Source organism: Stegostoma tigrinum, chromosome 30 (assembly GCF_030684315.1).
Source record: "Stegostoma tigrinum isolate sSteTig4 chromosome 30, sSteTig4.hap1, whole genome shotgun sequence".
Taxonomy (NCBI): Eukaryota; Metazoa; Chordata; class Chondrichthyes; order Orectolobiformes; family Stegostomatidae; genus Stegostoma; species Stegostoma tigrinum.
The window spans coordinates 6,225,058-6,252,559 of NC_081383.1; the positions used below are offsets into that span (position 1 = coordinate 6,225,058).

The 27,502-nt window shown below is 44.9% G+C and overlaps 1 protein-coding gene across 8 annotated transcripts in view; it reads right to left on the minus strand.

The window, feature by feature from the left end:
• Positions 1-27,502, minus strand: part of LOC125466037 (N-acetyllactosaminide beta-1,3-N-acetylglucosaminyltransferase 3-like) — a 94,210-nt gene that overhangs the window by 46,857 nt on the left and 19,851 nt on the right. For 4 of the 8 annotated variants that reach the window (XR_007250367.1, XM_048560135.2, XM_048560136.2 and 1 more), the window contains exon 1: positions 24,349-24,574. The exons of 1 other annotated variant lie outside the window; for it this stretch is intronic. Coding sequence is in view for 1 of the 7 variants with exons in the window: in XM_048560135.2 (XP_048416092.1) it covers positions 24,349-24,365 (17 nt within the window). In the remaining 6 variants the exon portion in view is untranslated. Of the gene's footprint in view, positions 1-354; positions 647-6,665; positions 6,806-21,047; positions 21,069-24,348; positions 24,575-27,502 lie in introns of those variants that run through there. 3 more of the 8 variants (XM_059638512.1, XM_048560142.2, XM_048560137.2) reach the window with 3 other exon arrangements.

Below are 27,502 nucleotides of genomic sequence, written 5' to 3' on the forward strand. Positions count from 1 at the left end.
GGGTCCCTCTGAGGAACAGTCATTCGACCCAAAACATTAACTCTGATTTCTCTCCACAGATACTGCCAGACCTGCTGAGTTTTTCCAGCAATTTCTGCTTTTGACTCTGGTTCACAGTATGCACAGTTCTTTCAGCTTTTACTATTACCAATGAGATAGGCCGTTCTGCCCATTCTAATCCCCCTGGCCAGAGGGACACCAATGTACTTGTAAACATCACCTGCAGGATTTCAGGGCTTTGCCTTCATTCCTTTGTCTGAGAGTCCACTCTGACGCTGCAAATTTCCTGAGGTCAGGCCTGTGAGAAAACCTGCTCAACAATCTCAAATACTAACATGAACAGTGTGATTTTACCTTTCTCCCCTGGTTTGTTCTCGCGACTTCTCTCTCTAAGTTCACCTTCATCAAAGAAGCCTCTTTATAACAGGTTAAAAAAAACCCAGGACTTCTCTCCCACGACTGCTTGGCTGAGAGACCAGATCATACACAGACTCCTCAATGCACTGTTTCCCGTGCTTGAATTATTTTCTTGTTTCTTGGCGACCAGAAACGGTAACAGTTTTCAAGGCTGTAGTCTGACCAATGGACTGCAGCATTTTACTGTTTACACAATGGTTTGTCATTCTGTTAGCTTTGTTGTTGCTGATTCGATATGCTTTGAAATATTTAAAGCTGTGCAGCAGCTCAAACGTATAAATATCTCTGAGCTCCTCCCCCTCAGTTTGTCAATTGAAGAAAATGCATTTGCTGTTTCCTCTGACTCACCAGCATCCAATAACTTTTGCATTCCTCCTTCAGTTTGGTTCAGCCGTTGCAGACCATATCCGATTCACTCAACTTCCAGTTTGGTACCGTAATCAAGTTTCAAGGCCCTGTACTTTGTTTCTGATTCTGAGTCATGTGTATAATTATCATCATTTTCATACAATCATACAGAAGAAGGCCTTCAGCCCATTGAGTTTGTGTTGCCAAAAATATGCAACTACTGACATTAGAGTCATAGAGCTGTACCAACATGGAAACAGACCCTTCAGTCCAATTCATCCACGCTGACCAGATAGTCTCCATTAATCTAGTCCCTTTTTCCAGCATTGGCCCGTATCAGTCTAAAGCTTTCCTATTCATATACGCAGCCCTTTAATTGTTGTAATTGTACCAGCCTCCACCACTTCCTCTGGTAGCTCCTTCCATACACTGGTTCCACTTTATCGCACTAGGCTTTGATTGTTGTGACATTATAAGTGCTCATCCAAGTAGTTTTTTAAAGGTTGTGAGGTTTCACACTTCAACTCCCCTCCCAGGCAGTGCATTCCAGATCACTACCATCCTCTGGGTGAAGAGATGTTCCTCAAATTCCCTCTAAACCTCCTCTCTTTCACTTTAAAATTATGCTTCTTATTATGACCCCTCAACTCAGGGGAACAGCTGCTTTCTATCGACGCTGTCCTTGTCTTACGCACCTCTATCGGACACCATTCCCCACCACCCCCACCCCCAGCCTTCTCTGATTCAAAGAAAACAATGCCAGCTTGTCCAGTCTCTCTTTATCACTAAACTGCTCCATCCCAGGCAACATCCTGGTCAATCTGATTGAAGGGGGTCTGATTGAGCTATATAAAAGCCAAAAGGGGGTTGATAAGGCAGAAGTTGAACAGATGTTCCCCCTTGTGGAACAGTCTCAACAAGAGGTCATAGAATGCAGAGTGAGAGGAGATAAGCTCAAAGCTGAGATGAGGAAAAACTACTTCTCTCAGAGGGTTGTAAATCTGTGGAACTCACCGGAATCGAGGCAGAATCAATCAACAGATTCAGGAAAGAAATAGATAAGTTACTGATGAAAAGCAGGATACAGGGCTATGGGGAGCAGGCTATAAGATTGGTTCAGTGGTTAGCACTTCTGTCTCATAGCGCCAGGGACCCGGGTTGGATTCCAGATTTGGGCGACTGTCTGTGTGGAATTTGCACATCCTCCCTGCATGAGTTTTCTCTGAGTTGTCTCCGGTTTCTCCCCAGTCCAAAGGTATGCATATGAGGTGGATTGGCCATTGCTCAGTTGACAATAGTGTGTAGGCTAGGTGGGTCAGCCAAGGGAAATGCAGGGTTAGAGGGGTAGGTCTGGGTGGGATGCTCTTCAAAGGGTCAGTGTAAACACAATGGGCTGATTTAACAAGGTGTAGAGCTGGATGAACACAGCAGGCCAAACAGCATCAGAGGAGCAGGAAAGCTGACACTTCAGGCTAAGACCCTTCTTCAGAAATCTTTCTGATGCTGCTTGGCCTGCTGTGTTCATCCAGCTGTATGCCTTGTTTTCTCAGGTTCCTACTATCTATGAAACAATGGGCTGATTGGCCTGTTTCCACACAGCAGGGATCCTATGAAAATGGCGTTGGCATCAGGATAGGATCAGCCATGACCATCCTAAATGGTAGAGCAAGCATGAAGGGCTGAATTCCCTCCTATGACTCCTAATTCCTAAGAATCTCCTCCGCTGCCCCCCCCCCCCCCCGCCTTCCCAGCTCAAATGCAATCAAATCCTTCCTATAGTGAGTTGGGAGCAAGGCTGAAAAGGTAGTGCTTTCCGAGATAGGATACAAACTGCAGTTAAGAAAACATCATGGAATTTTCTTTTCTTGTAAAAAAAAATTTACAAGGATGTTGCCAGGAGTAGTTGGCCTGAGTTATAGGGAGGGGTTCGCCAGCATAGGTCTTTATTACTTGGAATGGAGGAGAATGAGGAGTGACCTCATTGAGGTGTATAAAATCATGAAGGGCACAGATAGGATGAATGCATATCGTGTTTTTCCCAGGGATGGGGAATTGGAAACTGAGAGGGCACAGGTTGAAGGTGAGGGGGCAAAGATTTAAGAGGGACCTGAGAGACAACTTCTTCACGCAGAGAGTGGTGCGTATATGGAATGGGCTGCCAGAGAAAAAGGTTGAGACAGGTACAATAGTAATATTTAAAAAACATTTGGACAGGTACATGAATGGTAAGGGTTTAGAGGGATACGGACCCAATGCGGGCAGTTAGAACTAGCTGAGTCAGCATGGACCAGTTTGGGCCGAAGGGCCTGTTGCCATGCTGTATTACTCTAATCTCTGGGCTGGAGTCACTGCTACATTCCTTCAAACTGATGAGTTTAGATTCCGCTCTGAAGCTTTTTTAGATCAATCGGTTTCCTTTATTTTCAAATCAACCTCTTCCACTCCAGGAGCAGGTGGGACTTGAACACAGGCCTCCTGGCTCAGAGGTAGAGACACTGCCATTGAGCGTTTTGGGATGAATGGTTGCTGGTGCAAAATTGCTTTCACACCTTCTGGCTGAGACCGAAGGGAGTGAACGCCTGAAACAAGCTGACATTGTAAACAGGAACTGGCAAGTGACTTTTTGAGCCAGAATACAAGCTCATGTTTAGACTGGATGATTAAACTGAGGCTTGACCAGAAAATGGTTTCTGACTTACCGTGTTCCACCAAAGAGACTTTTAGCAAAAAGCCCACTGTAATCCCCACTCTACACATATTCCAGAGCTGTTAGGGGAGTTTGGACATGTTTGGCTCTGCAGAAATGTGAACCAATTGCCACATTTCCTACATTACAACTATTCAAAACTACTCCATTGTCTACAGATGTATCCTGTTCTTATGAGTGTTGCAACTATCTAATGTTTATGCTATATTATCTTTGAGGAAAAATGCTTTGGAATGTTTTGAGTTTGTGAAAAGTGAAAACTACAAGATTTTACATTTTAAAAATACAGTATTCGGCCAGAATTTTAAGTTCTTTAAATTTTGCTTCCTGTTTTGCTTTCTGACCTGTTTTCATAGAATCATCATAGAATCCCTACAATATGGAAGCAGGCCAATCGGCCCATCAAGTCCACACCAACCCTACAAAGATGCACCCAGACCCCAAAACCCCTACACTATTGCTGTAACCCTACATTTCCCATGCCTAGAGACAATGGGAACTGCAGATGCTGGAGAATCCAAGATAACAAAGTGTGGAGCTGGATGAACACAGCAGGCCCAGCAGCATCTCAGGAGCACAAAAGCTGACATTTCAGGCCTAGACCCTTCATCATTTCCCATGGCTGACCCCTTAGTGTGCACATTCCTAGACACTATGGGCAATTTAGCAGGACCAATCCACCCAATTTGTGCATCTTTGGACAGTGGGGGAAAACTGGACCACCCGGAGGAAACCCACAAAGACCCAAGGAGATTATGCAAATTCCGCAATTTCTGACTTCCTCATCATCTTTTCAAATGCTGCTGGTGGTTTAACCAGCTGCATTTTTCTGAACTTTTATTTAGTCTTCCCCCCCGCCCCCGCCACCCCCCCGCCCCCCCCCCCACCCCCCCAACAACCCCCCACCCCACTATCTGGCTTCCATTTTGACATTGAGCAACCAGGTTAAAGAAAACAGGAACTACTGCTAGGACACAGAATCAAATGTTTGAGGGATTGACAGCAAGGAAACATTTACATCAGTTTGATCCAGGCTTTTAAGTTTTGACATTTCAGCTAAAAATTTTAACCGTTTGACAAAATGAAAAATGCTGTAAGCAAACAGAACAGAGGAGGGGAATGAAATTTTTGACGGTGAACCATCAACACACAGCAGGGGGTGTGCGTCTGGAATAATTTCTTCAGTGAGTCAACAGAACAATTGGATTCAGGAAGCATCTGGTCGCCTTTTGGAAAGAGGATGATTTGCATTTATGTGGTGCCTTTTACAATCATCAGTGGTCATAAAGTTGTATCAGAAATAATGGGAACTGCAGATGCTGGAGAATCCAAGATAATAAAATGTGAGGCTGGATGAACACAGCAGGCCAAGCAGCATCTCAGGAGCACAAAAGCTGACGTTTCGGGCCTAGACCCTTCATCAGAGAGGGGGATGGGGTGAGGGTTCCAGAACAAATAGAGAGAGAGGGGGAGGCAGACCGAAGATGGAGAGAAAAGAAGATAGGTGGAGAGGAGAGTATAGGTGGGGAGGTAGGGAGGGGATAGGTCAGTCCAGGGAAGACAGACAGGTCAAGGAGGTGGGATGAGGTTAGTAGGTAGGAGATGGAGGTGCGGCTTAGGGTGGGAGGAAGGGATGGGTGAGAGGAAGAACAGGTTTGGGAGGCAGAGACAGGTTGGACTGGTTTTGGGATGCAGTGGGTGGAGGGGAAGAGCTGGGCTGGTTTTGGGATGCAGTGGTGGAAGGGGAGATTTTGAAGCTTGTGAAGTTCACATTGATACCATTGGGCTTCAGGGTTCCCAAACGGAATATTGGTTGCTGTTCTTGCAACCTTCGGGTGGCATCATTGTGGCACTGCAGGAGGCCCAGGATGGACATGTCATCTGAAGAATGTCAGGGGGAGTTGAAATGGTTTGCGACTGGGAGGTGCAGTTGTTTGTTGCGAACCGATTGGAGGTGTTCTGCAAAGCGGTCCCCAAGCCTCCGCTTGGAGTTGCTGAATGGCCTACTCCTGTTCCTAGTGATAATGGGAACTGCAGATGCTGGACAATCCAAGATACAAAGTGTGGAGCTGGATGAACAAAGCAGGCCAAGCAGCAACTCATATTCCGCTTGGGAACCCTGCAGCCCAATGGTATCAATGTGGACTTCACCAGCTTCAAAATCTCCCCTTCCCCCACTGCATCCCAAAACCAGCCCAGTTCTTCCCCTCCCCCCACTGCATCACAATACCAGCCCAGCTCGTCCCCTCCACCCACTGCATCCCAAAACCAGCACAGCCTGTCTCTGCTTCCCTAACCTGTTCTTCCTCTCACCCATCCCTTCCTCCCACCTCAAGCCGCACCTCCATTTCCTACCTACTAACCTCATCCCACCTCCTTGACCTGTCCGTCTTCCCTGGACTGACCTATCCCCTCCCCACCTCCCCACCTATACTCTCCTCTCTACCTATCTTCTTTTCTCTCCATCTTCAGTCTGCATCCCCCTCTCTCCCTCTTTATTCCAGTTCCCTCTCCCCATCCCCCTCTCTGATAAAGGGTCTAGGACTGAAACGTCAGCTTTTGTGCTCCTGAGATGCTGCTGGGCCTGCTGTGTTCATCCAGCTCCACACTTTATTATCTTGGATTCTCTAGCATCTGCAGTTCCCATTATCACTAGGAACAGGAGTAGGCCATTCAGCCTCTCTCAATCCTGTTGCATCATTCAATTTCATCATGGCTGATCTGTGGTCAAACTACATACACCTTCCTTTGGCCAATAGCCCTTTGTACCTTTGTTTCACAACAACACAATCTAACTTAGATTTGAACTCATCCAGCATCCACTGCCATTTGTGGAAGAGAATTCCAAACCTCTATCACCATGTGTGTGTAGAAGTGCTTCCTAACGTCTCTCCTGACCAGGTTGGCCCTAGTTCCCAAGACTCTGCCCCTAGTTCTAGAATTTTCAACCAATAGAAATTGTTTATCTGACCCGCTTTTTCGTGTTCATATCTTGAAGACTTCAATCAGATCACCCCTTTCTAAACTCTCGTCAATATTTTGATGTAAGACACATAATAGTCAGTTTGCATTCAGCAATACTCCCCCCATATGTACTGATCGTATGTGGCAGAGATACAGGGTTTGGGAGTATCTGTTGCCCAGGATATTTGGATATTTCTTCAAGTCTGGGGTTCTCAGCTTTTATACCCACCCTGATGGGCTTCTCACTTTAGGGTCCCATCTGAAAGCTGAAAGGTATGTTTGATGTCCCTGAGTAAAGCCCTGGATCGCTCTGTATGCATCTAATTCAGAAATGCACCAGCTCCTCAGGAGGACTGTGTATTGGGAGAAATGCGGTTGCGCACTGTGGCTTGTCAGGGTCATGTCACTTCTGATGGTGCTCCTTTCTGTGAGGACAGAAGAATCAATAAGCTCAAGGATATCACATGAAAAGGAAGGAAACATTACCAGCACAGGCAAAGCTGTGCTAAATCTGCAAAAAAAAGAGAAGTTGAAGTATATTGACTCTTTGCTGGGAAGTTAAAGCCAGCCCTATAAAGATTGAGGGTGCAGATAATAATTCTGAAGAATGACTCTACATTATACAAGCACCTGGCAATGACAAATTACAGGGCAGTAAATAGCTCGGATTGTTAGAATGATGACTGCAAACTGTGATAACGATGGTAATTATGGTTATAACTGCCATAATAAATGTTGGTGCCTGACAGTAACTGAGTTGGGTTAAAGTGATCTTTTACAAATGGTCAAATTCTGACACAAGTAGCTGCTATGATCACATGATCGCAGATTTAAGCCCCCTTTGCAAAATCAGATGTACAAAATCTGTCTGTGTTGAAATTACATTTTATCAAAGGAGAGCGAATCAAGCTAACTCAGTCAGTGAGAAGGGATTTGCAACTTATTTAATTCTAAGTGGCATGAAAAGTTCGCATGTTGGGAGATAAATAAATCAGAAATAAGAATATAACAGTTGGATAAACCCAGTGGGTCAGTCAGTTTCTTTGGATCGAGAAAGCAGAGTTAACATTTCGAGCCTAGAGGCTTTTCATCAGGACATGAGGAAGTGTGTGTTGTGGGTGCCCATGGATTGTTCCCTAAGACGCTGAGAGGCTGGTCACAGGCACTTGTCACGAGGTACTCACTGTCATTTCCACATCAAGAATTCTCAGCATCTAGCTTGTTTGATAAGATAAGAAGTTAAATATTAATGAGATTAGTTGTGCCGTTAATAGGGTATTGCCTGAGCAGGGGGCACTGTGGTTGGCACTGCTGGCTCACCCAGGTTTGATTCCAGCCTTGGGTCCCTGTCTGTGTGGGGTTTCCACCCACAGTCCAAAGACATGGAGGTTAGTTGGATTGGCTGAGCTACATTTCCCCATAGAGTGTAGGCGAGGTGGATTGACCATGGGAAATACGGGGTTAGGGTGGGAGCCTAGGACTGGATGGAATTCCCTTTGGAGGGTACACACTGTCTGTGCAAAGTTTGCGCATTCTGTCTGTGTCTGTGTGGGTTTCCTCTGGGAGCACTAGTTTCCACTCACAGTCCAAAAATGTGCAGGTTAGGGTGGATTGACCATGTTATATTGCCCATAGTGTCCTGTGATGTATGAGTTGAGTGGATTAGACATGGGTAATGAGGGGTTACAGGGATGGGGTGGGGATTGGGGTTTGGGTCTGGATGGGATCCTGTTTGGACGGTCAGTGCAGACTCAATGGGCTGAATAGTTGGGTCTTTTGTACTATAGAGATTCACTGATTCTATAATCCTGCTTAACTAGCACCTCACTGCTGCCTTGCAAGATCCTTCCAATGTCATAGAAAAACTGTTAGATGTGTCTGAAGTCTTGGAGCTTGACTTCCGTACATCATCCTGCAAAATGGCCTTGGAGGTTTGGCAGAGCAGGAGAGTGTAGCTACGTCAGTTATCCTAGACTGGCAGAGCAGTCCTCTTCTAGGGAATCATCCTCTGCAACTGAGCGCTGAGCTTCAGGAGGGATGCACTTGGAGCTGTGAGGGAAGGGAGACACTCACCTAGCCAGCCAGATTAGCCAAATCAACCTGAGCGATCATTGAGGTGACAGAGTCACACGAGATTGCCCTCTTCTGGACATCTTGTCCAATTCTGTCACAATTCCTGCCACAGCCCACATTGCTCAGGTCCCTATGAGGTTCTGCCCATGGTGGCCATTGGTGGAGTCACAACTTATTGGATTTGATAACTATCGGGCGAAGGTTTTGCCTGACTTGCCATGGGAGTATGATCCCTCTAGAGAAGCAAAGGATGGGTGGATCACAGAACAAGGTACAGCTCTCACTCATATCAACAACTAGTGACAACAGCACCAGAGCCAAGGTACTACCACGTCAATGACAATTCTCCTCAACAGTGCAATCCACATGTGACATGGACAGCCAGTCATATTGGCATCCAGGACAGAAATTGAATGACATTTTCTGGGGCCATTGAAGGAGCATCACAGCAAGGATGGAGTAGCCACCAGGTGAAAGGATAGCAACAACTTGTGTGCATGCCATGAATAGGCCTGATACTTTCAGATTATGGATGAAACCCATGTGTGGAGAGACAAGGTTTAGAATAAAACAACGGTTTTCATACGAGTGACTGTGTGCAAAGGACGTGTACAGATGCGAATGATAGTGCAGACAATTTACTTTGTTAATTTATTTTAATGAGATAGGGATGTTTAGGTGGAACACATGGTACACGGTGGCTTGCAATAGTGTTGTGACCTCTGATGATGGTGCTTTCTGTTTAGAGAGAAATGTCATTAAATTAGCACATGAACAGTGGGAGAGGAGGGAGACGTTGGGCCAATTGGTAAAATGTTCATGGGCCGTGTGAGGACAGCTCCCCAGTGTGGCCCTGAGGCCAATTCCGTTTACGAAAGACAGGGGCTTGTCTACTTTTCCAATGGCAGCAAAAGGAAACAGTTAGCATGATCTGCATGGATCTATCCTGCCTATTCCTGTTTTTGGATGAGGGTGTGGCTATTCTTCAAGCAGAGCACGGAAGGATAACAAGGGTAAGAGTACAAGTGCCAGGAGGGTAAGAGTCAGGGTAGGGGGGTGGTCTATCCCTCCAGCACCCACCAGTCTCCCAAGAGAAAAGACGATGACAAGATGGCAGGGTCATCTCACCCTTGGTTTCCAGTGTCACTCTCGCTCCACATTCCTTCCCTCTGCCACTTACAAAATCACCTGTCAGAAATCTACCCAATCCACAGTGTCATTCCCAGGCATCCCAGCCCCCCACCTCCCCGACTTTGCCAATCGTATTGACAAAAGCAGGGTCATCCCCTTCCTCCCAGGTACTTCATGTTGGCCAAGGGAAAAGCTGGGTGAAAGCTCGCTGGGGTCGTGTCTGCCAAGACGGAGAATCAACCTGCTTCACAGCAGAACTCTCAGCCAAAAAGAGATACAACTTGGCTGGCAAAAGGAAAGCAACCATCAAACATTATCCAGGAACAAAGACTCAATTCTGCCAAGCAAACATTGCCATGTTGCAAATGTCATGCTCCACTTCTGTTCTGAGTGTGGGTGGATGACATCCTGTGTCTCCACACTGCAGTCACTGTCTGTACTTTGAACCCGCTCTTCCATGCAAGCGACACAATGTGAACAATGTACCAGTCAATAGTCATTCAAAAAAGCTACTTCCCATTTTCATGTTTCAGTGTTCTCTCTGGCATTGTTCATGAGACCTGGACATCCCTGACAACATTAGCATTTAATGCCTGTTACCTAACCACTCTTCAGAAATGTGAACCTGCCTAACTTGCTGCAGTCAGAGTAAAGGAAGTACATATGTGGTGCTGTGATAATGGGAACTGCAGATGCTGGAGAATCCAAGATAATAAAATGTGAGGCTGGATGAACACAGCAGGCCCAGCAGCATCTCAGGAGAACAAAAGCTGACGCTTCAGGCCGAAACGTCAGCTTTTGTGCTCCTGAGATGCTGCTGGGCCTGCTGTGTTCATCCAGCCTCACATTTTATTAACATACATGGTGCTGTTATTCAGAGAATTCCAGGACTTTCACACAGTGGAGTTGATAAAAGTACTTCAGGGTTTGAGTGAAGATATGTAGCTCGGGTGCTGATTATAGATGTTGGTGTGACCTCCCAGCTCGCTGAACACACCAACGTCTATAAAAGTGCTTCACAGCAAGGACACAGGAGACAAAAATTAAACCAAACCACTTGAAACATCACAGCATACAAGCTATGGGCCAAGTGCAGAAAAATGGGATTGGAATAGATGAAATTTTGATGACCAGCATGGACATGATGGGCTGAAGGGCCTCCTGTTGTGATGTAAAAACTCCACGACTATGATTTTGAAGAACTGCTGCACATGGGCTGCCAAGGGCAGAAATGGCTAGCACGAGGGGTCATAGTTTTAAGCTGGTTGGTGGAAAGTATAGAGGGGATGTCAGAGGCAGGTTCTTTACGCAGAGAGTTGTGAGAGCATGGAATGCGTTGCCAGCAGCAGTTGTGGAAGCAAGGTCATTGGGGTCATTTAAGAGACTGCTGGACATGTATATGGTCACAGAAATTTGAGGGTGCATACATGAGGATCAATGGTCGGCACAACATCATGGGCTGAAGGGCCTGTTCTGTGCTGTACTGTTCTATGTTCTATGTTCTAAGTAAGATGACAGCCAATGGGGTTAAGGACAGGATACTGGCATGGATAGAGGATTGGCTGACTGGCAGGAGACAGAGAGTAGGGATAAAGGGATCTTGTTCAGGATGGAAGCTGGTGAGTAGAGACGTCCTGCAGGGGACAGTGCTGGGATCACAACTATCCATTTATACATTAACAATTTGGAGAAAGAAACTGAGGGCATTGTTGCTAAATTTGCAGATGGCACAAAGATAGGTGAAGGGACAGGTGGTGTTGAGGAAGTGGGGAGGCTGCAGCAGGACTTGAACAGGCTCAGAGAGTGAGTAATGAAGTGGCAGGAGGAATACAACATGGGAAAGTGTATACACATTGGAAGGAAGGATAGAGGCACGGACTATTTTCTAAACAGAAACAATCCACAAAGGGACTCCCAGTTCAGGATTTTCTTCAAGTTAACATGCAGGATCGTTTTCTTTTTCTATTTATTCATTTTGTGGAATGTGGGTGTCACTGGCTGGTCAGCATTTATTGCCCGTCCCTGGCTGCCCTTGAGAAGGTGGGAGTGAGCTGCCCTCTTGAACCGCTGCAGTCCTCCTGCTGTGGGTTGACCCACGATACTATTAGGGAGGGAATTCCAGGATTTTAACTCAGCAACTGTGAAGGAATGATGATATATTTCATAGTTAGGATGGTGAGTGGCTCGGAGGGGAACTTGCATGTGATGGTATTCCCATGTATCTACTGCCCTTGCCCTTCTAGATGGAAGTGGTTGTGGTTTTGTAAGATGCTGATTGAGGATCTTTGGTGAATTTCTGCCGTGCAGTTAGCAAGGCAAATGCAATGTTAGCATTTATGTTCAAGAGGGCTAGAATACAAGAGCAGAGCTGTACTGCTGAGGCTGTATAAGGCTCTGGTCAGACTGCATTTGGAATCTTGGGAGTAGTTTGGGGCCCCATATCTAAGGAAGGATGTGCTGGTGTTGGAAGGGGTCCTAAGGAGCTTCATAAGAATGATCCCGGAGATGAAGGGTTTGTCATATGAGGAGCAGTTAAGTACTGTGGGTCTGTACTTAATGGAGTTTGGAAGGATGAAGGGGGAATCTGACTGAAACATCCAGAACACTGAGAGTGAACATAGAGAAGATGTACATTGATGACCCTTTAGAACTGAGATGAAGAGGAATTTCTTCAGCCAGAGGGCAGTGAGTTTGAGGAACTCCTTGCTGCAGAGGTCAAATCATTCAGTGTATTTAAGACAAACATAGCTAGGTTCTTGATTGTCAGAATCCCTACAGTGTGGAAATAGGCCATTTGGCCCAACGAGTCCATGCTGCCCCTCCAAAGAGCATCCCATCCAAACATATTCCCCTGTAACCCTGCATTTCCCATGGCTATTCCAGCCAACTTATATACCCCTGGACACTACGGGCAATTTAGCATCGCCAGTGCACCTAACCTGCACATCTTTGGTCTGTGGGAGGAAATTCACACAGACATGGGGAGAATGTGCAAACTCCACACAGTCACACAAGGGTGATTTTGAACCCAGGTCCCTGGCGCTGTGAGGCAGCAGTGCTAACCAGTGAGCCACCATGCTGTAGTAAAGAGGTCGAGGGTTACAGGGTGAAAGCAGAATGGCTTGATGGGCCGAAAGGCCTAATTCTGCTCCTATATCTTGTAGTGTTACGGACTCTGAGTTTTTTTTATTCACTTGTGGGACTTACTGGACAGAATTTATTTCCTGTCCCTAGAGGAAACATGAGTGACCAAAAGCTTGATCAAACAGATAGGTTTAAAGAAGAATCTCAGTGGTTTGTTTGCTCAGTTGTCTGTATTGGTCTGTAAAACAGAGTCATGCCAACATCGTGGGTTCAAATTTCCACACCAGCTGAGATTACCAAGTGGATCTCTCCTTCCCAGTGTCTCCCCTGGCTTGAGACGGTGATCCTCATGTTGAGCCAACACCAGCCTTTTCTCTCTGATGAAAGAGAAGGCCTCTGGTTCTCTGGGACTATGGTGACTTTGCTTTACATAGAAAATAGGGACATTCAGCCCTTGCAACCTGCTCCACCATTCAATACAATCATGGAAGATCATCCAACTCAGAACCCTGTTCTTTCTTCCCTGTACCCTTAACCCTAAGAACTACATATAACTTCTTGAAAACATTCAATGTTGTGACCTCAACCATTTTGAGTGGCAGAGAATTCCAAAGGCTCTCCGCTCTCTGGATGAAGAAATTTCTTCTCATCTCAGTCCTAAATAGCTTATTCTGTATCCTTAGACTATAAGCCCTGGTTCTGGACTCCCCAGTTATTGGGAAAGAGGACACTGAGATAGTCAGGGGGCTCAGGAAACTCAGGGAAGGAAATGCAATATGCGAGGACAGTGGCAGTGAAGTGCAAGGCCACCGTGAGGCAGTAGGGCTATCGACTCTTGCAGCGTTTAGCCCGGAGTCTCCAGCTATGTAGGGCTAATGCGCAGGAATACCACTAGGGGCAACTGCTGTGGAGGAAGGAAAGAAGTAATAGGGTGGAATTTTGCTTCAGGTAAGGATAACAGGAACCGGAACTGTTTCCAGAACACAAAACCATTTTGTGGGAAAGTTTATACATTGACTCAGGCACACCATGAATTTGGATACAGTCAGGTTACCTGTCGAATGTGCACTTGAGGGTGGACCAGGGGAGAGGGAAGGACTGAGATGCTTTCCAACTTGAGAGACACGTCCATGGACAATGAGGAGTGGGCATGTGAAAGTTGGCCTCTTGGGCACATTTATTTCAACTTAAATAAAGTAAATCACAGAATTTGGCTGCGATTTGACCGCAGAACAGAGAGAATTTATTGGATGCCGGCCTCCAGGCAGTTAGACAATGCCCTATCATATTGGTGGGTCAACTGCAAATCCCTGGCCAACAAGGTTCTTCAGTGCCTTAAGTACAGCCCTCTTTTATCAGGTCTAAAGGTCTCATTGTGGTGCAATTGTAGTGTTCTGATCTTTGGACCAGGAGGCTTGGGTTTAAATCCCACCTGCTCAGCTGTGTAATAACTGAGAAAGGTTGATATAGAAAACATTTGCAATTTACCAGGCCTCAAACTCACATGAAGGTGGTAACGTCCCTAACCTCAGAGATAGGAAGCCTGGTTTCAATTCCTATCTGCTCCAGAGATGTGTCATAACACACCTGAACAAATTAATTAAAAGATTTCTACAGTAGGTTTTCCCAAAAAGACCAGTAGGAGGTCTCCTGGAATCTCTCCTGTTACCTGCAATTAATTCTGCCCATGTTTATTGTATTCAATTCTGCGTAAAGCCCCCAAATTAGCTCACCAGGCCTCCACCGCACACTAGGACACTTGTAATACAGAAGTAGTCTCCCCACCTCTGAGACAGGAGACCCAAGTTCAAGTCCCATGTTCTCCGGAGATTTGTGATACCATCTCTAAACGGGTTGATAAGAAAATATCTCAAACTCACAGATGTCAAGGTAGCTGGTGCCAGAAATGGGTGCAGGAAGATGGCCAGGTCCCATCAGACAGCATTCCCAAACTCAATGGGGCCTGCAAATTCAGTCCATACGGGCAATAAAAAGGACCACCTGCCTAAGAATCATGCTTGAACACATTTTTGTTGGTTCAGAAAACGTCGTACATCGAGGAGAAATAATTGCAGTTTGGCCAACAGCCTGTCAAGTTATGAAGTGTCTTGTCTGTTTTCTGATTGGCCATGGGATGAAAGGCATCACGTAGCTGATCTGTTAGCTGACCAATGAGACAGGGTTGGGGTGCAAGTGTGGGGGAAGAAGGTCTAAGGAAACTATATCCGGAAACCAGCACGCAATATATTTCCAACTGGAAATGGTATTCCTGAAAGTAAAGGATGTACGAGAGGATAGAGATGCATATTGAAGGGGCAGTTAGTTACAGACTCGAGAAGGGGGATGATCAGGGAAAGGTTTAAGAAGAGAATCTGAGGAACAGGAAGAGAACATTCATGCCTCAAGTCTATCCTGTTAATTATTTATATCAACTCTGATCAGCGCACTCAGTAAACAACTGCTCAGTAATTAGCACTGCCGCTTCACAGCACCAGGATCCTGGGTTTGATTCCACCCTCGGGGAACTGTCCATGTGGAGTTTCCACATTCTCCCTGTGTCTGTGTGGGTTTCCTCTGGGTGCTCTGGTTTCCTCCCACAGTCCAAAGACGTGGAGGTTAGGTGGATTGGCCATGCTAATTTACCCCCATAGGGTCCAAGGATGTGTAGATTAGGTGGGTTATGGTGGATGGCTCTGGGTGGCATGCTCTAAGAGTCAGTATGGACTTGTTGGAACAAAGGGCCTGTTCCCACACTGTAGGAATTCTATCAGTAACTTAATTTCACTCATCTGCTTTATGTTCATAACCATTCATTTCTCGCTGCCTAATAATCTGTTTTTTAAGTTTACTATTGACCCCCAGACTCAACAACATTTGGGTAGAAGGAAAAAATGTGCCCAATTTAGAACATTTTTCTCTGAAGGACATAACCTTTTGGATATAGTAAGAACTGCAGCTGCTGGAGTCTGAGATAACACAGTGTGGAGCCAGAGGAATACAGCAGGTAAGACAGCGTCAGAGGAGCAGGAAAGCTGACGTTTCGGGTCAGAAAAATGAAGAAGGGTCCTGACCCGAAACATCAGCTTTCCCGCTCCTCTGATAAACTTTCAGAGGCTGTCTTCTTGATGAGTTTCCCACTCTCCACATTCTCGGCAACGTTTTGTATCACAGTCTAGGAAATATGAGGCAATTAAAAGCTAAAATCAAATGACTGGTACCATATATGAGTGGGAAGGATGGTGGTTTATTGGTAAACTCATCGGGCTAGTCATCCAGGTAGGTCAGTGAATGTTTTGAGGTCATGAGTTCTGATTCCACCACAGCAGCTGGTGGAATTTAAATTTAATGAAAATTTCTAGGATCCAAAGTTCATCTCAGTGATGGCGATCATGGAACCATCATTGATTTTTGTAAAAACCCATCATGTTCACTTTCAGGAAGGAAAGCTGTCATCCTCATCCATTCTTGTCTACACGTGACTCCAGACCCACAGGAACATGGTCTGCCCATAGCTTCCCCATGTTGTGGCTGAACAAGTCACTTGGTTCTGGACAGGTAGCATCCTAGAAGGACTGCTGGCCCAGTGATATTATTGTTGGACTGTTAACCCAGAAACCCAGACAGTCTTCTGGGGTAACAAAGTGTGGAGCTCGATGAACACAGCAGGCCAAGCAGCATCTTAGGAGCACAAAAGCTGACGTTTCGGGCCTAGACCCTTCATCAGAGACAGGGCTCCTGAGATGCTGCTTGGCCTGCTGTGTTCATCGAGCTCCACACTTTGTTATCTTGGATTCTCCAGCATCTGCAGTTCCCATTATCACTGATACAGTCTTCTGGGGTCATGGGTTCTAATCCTGCCATGGCAGATGGTAGAATTTGAATTCAAAGAAAGAAATCTGGAATTAAGAGTCCAACAACAAACATAAACCCATTGCTGATTGTTGGGAAAACACATCTGGATCACTAATGTCCTTTAGGGAAGGAAACTGCCATTCTGCCTGTTCTGGCCTACATGTGACTCCAGACCCACAGCAATGTAGCGACTCTTAACTGCTCTCTGGGCAATCAATGCTGGCCTCGCTAGTGATGCCCTCATCCTATGAATAAATAAAGAAGATTGCTGGCTTTTCAGAATCCCATAAAAGAATAATAATTCTAAAAATTGTTCTTATTCCAACTAAAATAGCTGACTCATGTTTTGGAAAGTTTGGAATGGTTTTAACAGTTCAGCTGGGATTCAGGCCAATTCTGAGTGGCTTTGCACTATTGTCGAACACAACTCGATTTATTGAGCAGGAGAAACCCAAAAGAATCAAACTGGCCACTGCTATGCTCGGATTTCTGTCTGTGGGTCTCACTAACAATGTGGGCAGGATTTTCAGGACCTACAAAGATTCAAAGACCTTCGAGTGGAGTAAATTCTCTTCATCTCAGTCCCAAATTAATTGGGCTCTTATCTTGAGAATGTGCAGCCGTGTTTACTATTCCGTGATTAATGGTAATAATCTCTCAGTATCATGCCTCCCCCTCAAAATATTGTACACTTCAATGTGAACACCTCTCATTCTTCCACACTCCAGAGAATATAGACCCAATTTACTCTCACACACACACTATTTAGGAGCAGGAATTGGCCACCCAGTCTCTTGAGCAGATACCACTATTCAATAACGTCATGGCTCATCTGTCTGCTCCACATTGCTCAGGATGACCTTTGCCCCATTTCCTTATCAACCATCAATCCAGCTCTGCCTTAAAAACATACAAACTCCCTGCTTCCTACTACCTTTTTCCAGAAGAGAGCTCACAACCGTCTGTGAGGAAAGGTTTTTCCTCATCTCTGTCTCAAATGGGATACTCCTTATTTTTAAACAGTTCTACATTTTCAAGGAAGAGGACTCATTCACACTGTCCAAACCCATCATTTTAATCAAGTCAGTTCTTACTCCTCTAAACTGCGGTGGGCACAAGCCTGGCCCACTCAATCTTTCTTTCTAAGACAACCCGTTCATTCCTGGTAGTAGTCAGACAAACCTTCTCTAAACTGCTTTAAATGCATTTATACCCTGCCTTAAATAAAGTGACTAATACTCTACACAATACTCTAGATATGCAGTCTTCTACAAGAGAAGCATATCCTCTCTACTTTTGTCTTCAATTCCATTATAATGAGCGATAACATTCTATCAGCTTTCCTAGTTACTTGTTGCACCTGCATACCAACTTTGTGAGTTCTACACGGGTTCACCTATATACCCCTGTGTTTGAGAGGCCTGCAATCTCCTACCATTTAGATCTTTCTGTTTATTCTCCCTGCCAAGTTGGACAATTTCCCATTTTCTCACATTGCACTCCATTTGCCGCATCTTTTTGCAACTGAGTTAATGTAGCTATCCTTTAATCTTTTCATGTCCTCTTCAAAACCTACTTTCCTGCCCATCTTTGTGTCCTCAGCAAAGTCAGTGCTCATACCTTCAGTCCATTCATTCAAGTTATTTTTATAAATCGTAACAAGTTGAGTTTGTACCACTGATAGTTATTTTCTTGTCTTCCTTCCTCTCAATCACTTCCTGAGTTGCAACTATTTTTAAAGAGTCAATTCTATCCTTTACAGTGAAAAATAATGTAAGATATGTTCTTCCGTCATCTCCTTGTTTTCCATTGTCAATTCCCCAGAGCCTCTTCCAATAGGGTCAATGCTCACTTTGTGAACTTCTTTCTTTTTCAAATGTCCAGAGAAACTTCTATTATAGAACATAGAACATAGAACAGTACAGCACAGAACAGGCTCTTCAGCCCACGATGTTGTGCCGACCATTGATCCTCATGTATGCACCCTCAAATTTCTGTGACCATATGCATGTCCAGCAGTCTCTTAAATGACCCCAATGACCTTGCTTCCACAACTGCTGCTGGCAACGCATTCCATGCTCTCACAACTCTCTGTGTAAAGAACCCGCCTCTGACATCCCCTCTATACTTTCCACCAACGAGCTTAAAACTATGACCCCTCGTGCTAGCCATTTCTGCCCTGGGAAATAGTCTCTGGCTATCAACTCTATCTATGCCTCTCATTATCTTGTATACCTCAATGGGGTCCCCTCTCCTCCTCCTTTTCTCCAATGAAAAAAGACCTGGTTTTGTTTTTTTCTGGCTAGCTTTCTCTCAAACTATTTTTTCCTTCTTCTTAACTTTTTAATCATTCTTTGCTTATTTATTTACTGCTTTTTTTTTATTCATTCACAGGATGTGGTTACTGCTGCTTAGACCAGCATTTATTGCCCATCCCTAATTGCCCCAAGAGGGCAGTTAAGAGTCAACCCCATTGCTGTGGCCTGGAGTCACATGTATGCCACAGCAGGTAAGGATGGCAGATTTCCTTCCCAAAAGGACAGTAGTGAACCAAATGGGTTTTCCAACAGCTGAGTGTTATGAGAATAAACAGAAAGATCTAAATGGTAGGAGATTGCAGACCTCTCAAACACAGGGGTATATAGGTGAACCCGTGTAGAACTCACAAAGTTGGTATGCAGGTGCAACAAGTAACTAGGAAAGCTGATAGAATGTTATCGCTCATTATAATGGAATTGAAGACAAAAATAGAGAGGATATGCTTCTCTTGTAGAAGACTGCATATCTAGAGTATTGTGTAGAGTATTAGTCACTTTATTTAAGGCAGGGTACTATTTGCCATGGTGGGATTTGAGCCCAGATCCCTATGCCATTACTTAGGTCTCTGGGTTAATGGTCTAGTGATAATACCACTAGGTAATTACCTCACCAGTGCTTTGGGTCTGTTGTCAGACCAGCTGAGGATGACAGAGTTCCTTTCCTAAGTGGCATGAGTGAACCAGATGAGTTTTTAATGGCAATAAACAGTGGTTACATGGTCACCACTAGACTGTTCCAGATTTCTACTAAAATCGGATTGCTCCAACTGCCATGAACCTCTGTCTCCAGAACATTGGCCTGACATTCTGGATTGCTAGTCTAGTGACATTACCATTGTGGCAGTATCTTCCTGTAATTGCCTGGCAGTGGCAGTGGCAAGATCAGACAGAGTCAACATGCATTTATGAAGGGGGAATCACGTTGACAAATCTGTTGGAATTCTATACAGATGTAACTAGTAGAGTTGACAAGGGGGAGCCAGTCGATGTAGTATATTCAGACTTTCAGAAAGCTTTTGACAAAGTCCCACAGAAGAGATTAATGTGCAAGTTTAAAGTGCATGGGGTTGGGGAAAGTGTATTGAGACGGACAGGAAACTGGTTGGCAGAGAGGAAATAAAAAGAAGGAATTAATGGGTCTGTTTCAAATTGCAGACAGTAACTAGTGGGTGCCACAGGGATTGGTGCTGGGACCCCAGCTATTCACAATATATATTAATGATTTGGATCAAAATGTAACAGCTCAAAGTTTGCAGATGATACCAAGTTGGGTGGGGGAGGGGTGTGAACTGTGACCAGGATACAAAGAGCCTTCAGCATGATCTCAACAGGCTGGGTGAGTGTGCAAATCAATAGCAGATACAGTATTTTTGGATAAATGTGAGATTATTCATTTCGGAAGCAAAAATAAGAAGGCAGATTACTACCTCCATGGCTGTAAATTGGGAGAGGGGAGTGTGCAGTGGGACCTGGACATCCTTGTACACCTTGTATCCCTTTAAATATCTGCCACTGCCCCTATTGACCTTTTAATCTGCCAATTCAGTTTAGATAGCTCTGCTTTCATGCTCTCATAATTGCACTTATTTATGTTTAAAAATCTAGTCTTACACCCAGAGATAGCAAGAACTGCAGATGCTAGAATCAGAGAATAACAAAGTGGGGAGCTGGAGGAACACAGCAGCTTTCTGAAGAAGGGTCCCATCCTGTTCCTCTGATGCTGCCTGGCCTGCTGTGTTCCTCCAGCTCCACACTGTGTTATCTCAGTCGTAGAGCCACTTTTCCTTCCCTCCAGCTGACTGTAACATTCAACCATGTTATGATCACTACAACTTTGCGTTCCTTCATTATAAGGCAGAACAAATACCAATCCCTGCTTGGTTGCAGAATGTGCTATTCTAAGAACTATCCTGAAAACATTTTATGAACCCCTCTTCGGGGTATCATTTACTTATCGGATTTTTCCAGTCTAATGAAGATTAAACCACAGTGGTTATTACCACACCTTTTTAACAAGAGCCAATATTTCTTCCTTTGTACACCATCCTACCATATAACTATTGTTAGGGGGCCAATGAACAGCTCCCATGAATAACATTTTGCATTTATAACTCCTTATCATTACCCAATTTGAAGCCTGTGCCACTACATACCTCCACAGGACGGACAGTCAGAGAGAGCTTTGCTAAGGACACCACCTTGGAAAGTTTATGTTCCTGCAAAGTCGTAGAGGAAGCTCTGGAGGTCAGGGCTACAGAAAGCCATGGAGACCAGCCCTTCCTGACTAGCTGCAAGGGAAATGTTCTTACTAAACAAGTCCCACCCCCACTCCTCTAATCCCTTGCAGCCTCAGTATTGACCTTTGTTTTCAAAAGTTGTTGAGAGAGAGAGAGAGAGAGAGAGAGAGAGAGAGAGAGTGACCAGGATGAAGCACTCTCTCTCTCTCTCTCTCTCTCCCCCCTACCCTACCCATCCCGATAACCTCCTGCTCCTCTTAAGTGGATGGCTCTATTAGTCTCTCAGGGACCAAACCAAGACCCTAAATTGAGCAGGGAACCCGCTTCCATACGAATTAGGGGAGGAAATTCCAGTGAGTGACCCATTCCCCAGGTACTGGTTGGAACTCAGGATGTTCCACATCTTCTGTTCGCTGTTGGGAAGATCAGCCATGGGTGACTTTCATAACACACAGAGTCAGTGGTGACTCAACATTTTGTGCTCGTACGTCTGACTATGGCAGTCATGGGTTCAGTACCAGGCCCAGAGATTTACAGCACGCTGACATTCCAACGGTGCAGTGCAGCGACATCCAAGGCGATATTAAATCACACCTGTCCTCTCAGCTGAGCCCCAAAAGATCCTAAGACACTATTTGATAAAAAGTAGGGGTGGCAGTCTACCTATTGATCCAGCCAATTTTAAACGCTCTTTCAACATCATGTAAACATGCAAACTAGCCATTATCGTACTGAGGTTTCTAAGTTGAAGTTGAAATTGGTTGAGGTTTTGTTGGCATTGTCATGGCTACGGTTCAGAAAATCCTTCATTTCTTGCTAAATGCTTTTGCGTTGTTTCAAGAAAGGCACTGTTTAAATGAAAAAATCTCAACAATCCACCCTCCATCAAACTGTGTCCAAAAACCTTGTAGCCCATATGCACAAAGCTCATTTATCCTTCAGCTCCTCTGTGCTACATTGCTGTGCTTGGAGTAAATGTCTCAACTTTAAATTTCTCATCATTAATTGTCCAGCTCCTCCCTATCTGTAACCTTCTCCAGCCTGACAACCCTCCAAGATGTCTGTATCATTGGACACAATTCCTAGCTAAACCTGCAAGATCCTGGGGAATAACTGACAAATCCCAGTTGACCACCTTTAAGTGAGGCACAACAAGGTCTCAATGAATCTGACTGACTGCTTACCCACTGCAGGCAGACATCTTCCTGACATAAATAGAGGATTGGTGCTACCATGCGGGAAATTTCTCCACACACCTCACTTTCCTCCTCTAAGATGCTCCTTAAAACTAGCCTTTTTGACCACAATCATGACCTCCTGTCTAAGTATTTCTACATGGCATCGTCAAGCTTTGAGGAGCCTTGAAATGTTTTATTGTGTTAAAGGTGCTAAGTAAATGCATGCTTTTCTCCACTATTGAATTCCTCTTCCATCTCCTCCTATTTGATCATTATTGATGTGTACAATTGTAAGAGTGCCAATGAATTGTTTATAGTGCAGGATATGTAACTCATTGGCAGATACACACGCGCACACACAACACACACACACACAGACACATGCGCATGCACAACACACACACACATGCACACACACAGACGCACGCGGGCACAGACACACAGACACACGCGGGCACAGACACACACACACACGTACACGCATACACACACACACATACACGCATGCACACACACACAGAGACAGACATGCACATACACAAGGAGAGAAACACGAGCGCACACCGACACGCGCGCACACACACACATGCACACACATACACACATGCACACACACACACACTCCCTCACACAGACACTCTCTCACACACGCGTACACGCATGCACACACTAACACACACTTACATACACGCAGACACACGTACATGCATGCACATACACACACATGCACACACACACGTACACGCATGCACCCACACACACAAATACACACCCACACACACACACACACACACACACAAAATACACACACACACACACACACACACAAATACACACACCACAAATACACACACAAATACACACACCACAAATACACACAAATACACACACACACACACACACACGCACACATACACACACACACACACGTACATGCATGCACACACTAACACACACACAGACACACATGCACACACACACACACGTACACGCATGCACCCACACACACAAATACACACCCACACACACACACACAATACACACACACAAATACATACACACACACACACACACACACGCACACACACAAATACACACACACACAAATACACACACCACAAATACACACACCACAAATACACACACACATGTACACACACCACAAATACACACACACACACGCACACACACATAAATACACACACACACACACAAATACACACACACACACTATCTCACACACACACGTACATGCATGCACACACTAACACACACTCACACACACAGACACACATGCGCACACACACACAAACTCCCTCACACACACATGTACACGCATGCACACACTAACACACACACACACTCTTACACAGACACACACGCACACGCGCACACACGAACACGCATGCACACACACACACTCCCTCACACAAACACTCTCTCTCACACACACATACATGCATGCACACACTAACACACACACACTTACACACACGCAGACACACGTACATGCATGCACATACACACACACGTACACACTCGCTCACACACACACGTACATGCATGCACCCACACACACACAAATACACACACACACAAAAAATACACACACACAAATACATCCACACACACACACGCACACAAATATACACACACACACACACACACACACAAATACACAGGCACACACACAAATACACACACACACACACAAATACACATGCACACACACAAATACACACACCACACACACACACACACACACACACACACACACAGACACACTAATACACACACACACACACAAACACACACACACACTCTCAACCCTGTGCTGGCCTCCTCCTGCCAAATATTGGTGGCAGGGTGGGGTGCTATTCATTCTCATGTTGTGTTCCCCTGCCTGTGTGATGGCCTGTGTAGAGAGGAATATCAAAGCTGAACTATGGGACTTACCAATGAATAATGGCCACTTCTGACTGACGGCCCTCGAGGGTTGCTGCACTTTAGTTACTTTAAGCAAAAAGTAAAATTCTTACCTCTGGGTCACAGGCATCACTCTGGTGCTATGGAAGGGATATTTCACAAGCTGATTCCAGGCACAGTTGAAGTAATTGTTACAGTAAACAAAAGCTGTCAACTCTAACGGTACAAGATAACTTAAAACGACACAAGATTACAGGAAACTAGCTGAGGTCACACCATGTTCTCGCTACACATAGTCATGCAACAATAGAGTGAATTTTTCCGCTGTTCAGGGTAAAGGCGCTGTGCTTCACTGGGCTATGATGATGTCAATCAACATCATTCTGCTGCTAGATTGGTTGAAACTCTGGTCTACTACCAGCCTGTTACCAATCAACACCTTTTTGGCTTTCCGTATTCAGAAAGGCCGATGTTGATTGATAAGTTTTTCCATCAAACACAAAGGCAGAGCTGGAAAGATACGACTGGGTATGGGGTGGTCAAGCCATCACTGTCTGAAATTTGAATAATTTTAATCGTACAGAGCAATGGATTTTCTTGAATTGCCCTTTGAAAGGGTGAGCACAAAATGGGCTGAATGGCTTCTTTCTGTGCCGTTTCATTCTCTAGCTCTAGGTTCAGCATCTGTTTCTATGTGACAATCTGAGTAGCGACAACCTGGCAATACAGCTAGTTACTTGGCAAATATCAGCATTTATACACCAAACAGAATCTGTAAATAGTGATAGAACATAGAACTGTAAAGCTCAGGAACAGGTCCTTTGGCCCACGATGTTGCGCTAAACATGATGCCAAATTAAACTAACCCTTTCTGCCTGCCCTTGGTCCATATCCCTCCATTCCTTGCATGTTCATGTGCTTATCTAAACACCCCCTATCATATCTGCCTCCACCACCATCCCTGGCAGCGCCTTCCAGACACCTACCACACTCTGTGTTTAAATCTTGTCCCTTTGGAATATCCCCCTCTCACCTTAAATGCACACCCCCTAGCATTAGACATTTCAACTCTGAGTAAAAGAATCTGACTGTCAACTCTACCCTATGCATCTCATAATTTTGTAGGCTTCTATCAAGTCTTCCCTCAGCCTCAGCCGCTCCAGAGAAAACAACCCAAGATTTTCTAGGCTCTCCTTATAGCCCATAGCCTCTAATCCAGGCAGCATCCTGTTAAACTCTTCTGCACCCTCTTCAAAGCCTCCACATCCTTCCTGTAATGTGGCAACCAGAACTGAATGCAGCACTCTACATGTGGCTTAACCAAAGTCTTACCAAGTTGCAACATGGCATCCTGACTCTTGCACTCAATTCCCTGACCAATAAAGAAAGCTTGCCATACTCCTTCTTTACCATCCTATCTACTTGTATGGCCACTTTCAGGGAGCTATGGATTTGAACTCCAACATCCCTCTGTACATCATTACATTAGGGTCTTGCCATTAACTGTATATTTTTCCTTAACATTTGATCTCCCAAAGCGTAGCACCTCACACATAAACAGATTAAACTCCATCTCCCATTTCCTCACCCCAATCTAACTGATCTATACCGCGCTGTATCCTTTGACAACCTTCTACACTATCCACAACTCCACCGATTTTTGTGGCATCTGCAAACGCACTAACCCACCCATCTACATTTTCATCCAACCTATTTGTATATATCACATACAGCAGAGGTCCCAGTATGTATGCCTGTGGAACACCACTAGTCACGGACCTCCACCCAGAAAAACACCCTTCCACCAATATCTTCTGTCTTCTATGAGCAAGTCACTTCCAAATTCATACCGCCAAGTCACTGTGGATTCCATACATCTTAATCTCCTGGATGAGCTGGCCACGAGGGACCTTGTAGTAAGGCCGAGGGGCCTTACTAAAATCTATGTAGATTACATTGATCATCTTCATTACCTCCTCAAAAAATTTGATCAAGTTAATAAGACATGGCCTCCTCTGCACAAAGCCATCCTGACTGTCCCTAATTAGGCCATGCTTTACCAAATGTCTGTAAATCCTATCCCTAAGAATTCCTCCAGTAGCTTCCCAACCACCAAAGTGAGACTGTCTGGTTTATAGTTCCTGGGTTATCCCTGCTTCTCTTTGTGAACAGAGGAACAATTTTTGCTATTCACCAGTAGCGAGAACACAAAGATCATGATCAAAACCCTAGCAAACTCCTCTCTTGCCTCTCTCAACAACCTGGGGTAGATACCATCGAGCCCTGGGGCTTATACACGTCGATGCTCTTCATGAGACCCAACACCACTTCTTTCTTGATTTCAAAATGCCTTAGAGTATTAACATGCTCCACACAAATCTCACTATCTCCAAATCCTTCTCCTGGGTGAATACAAACACCAAGTATTCATTTAGGATCTCACCCACATCCTCTGCCTCCCAGCGCAAGTTCCCTCCTTTATGCTTAAGTGAGCCTACTCTTTCCCTAGTTATCCTTATGTTTTTAACGTGTGTGTAGAATGCCCTGGGATTCTCTTTAACCCTACTTGCTAAGGTAATTTCATGGTCCCTTCTTGCTCTCCTAATTCCATGCTTGAGTTCTTTCCTGATTTCTTTATGTTTCTCATGGGCCTTTTCAATTTTAGCTTTCTAATCCTTACATATGCGTCTTTATTCCTTTTGACTAAATTCACAACCTCATTCATTATCCAAGGATCCATTAGCTCACCATTCTTGTCCTTCCTCCTTATTGGAACATGCTGGTATTGAATTCTCAACAGCAGGTCATTAAACAGTTCCCACATGTCAAATGCGGACTTGCCTCATGACAGTTCCTCCCAATTAACATTCCCTAACTCCTGCTATCTAATACTGACTGAAGTTGCCTTCCTCCAATTTACTACCTTCCTGCAATATCCTCATATCCTTGTCCATAGCCATCTTAAAATTTAAGGAGTTGTAATCACTGTTTCCAAAATACTCCCTTGCTGAAAGGTCAGTCACTTGGCCAGGCTCATTAGCAAATACAAGGTTCAGTATGACCTTTCCACTAGTTGAACTATCCACATACTGTTTCAAAAACCCCCTTTGATGTACATAACAAATTCTGCCCCATCTAAGCCTCTTGGTCTCAGGGAGTCCCAGTCAATATGGGGAAGTTAAATTCATTAGCTATGACAACCCCGTTGTTATTGCATCTTTACATAATCTGCCTGGATATCTGTTCCTCAATGCCTCAATGGCTGGT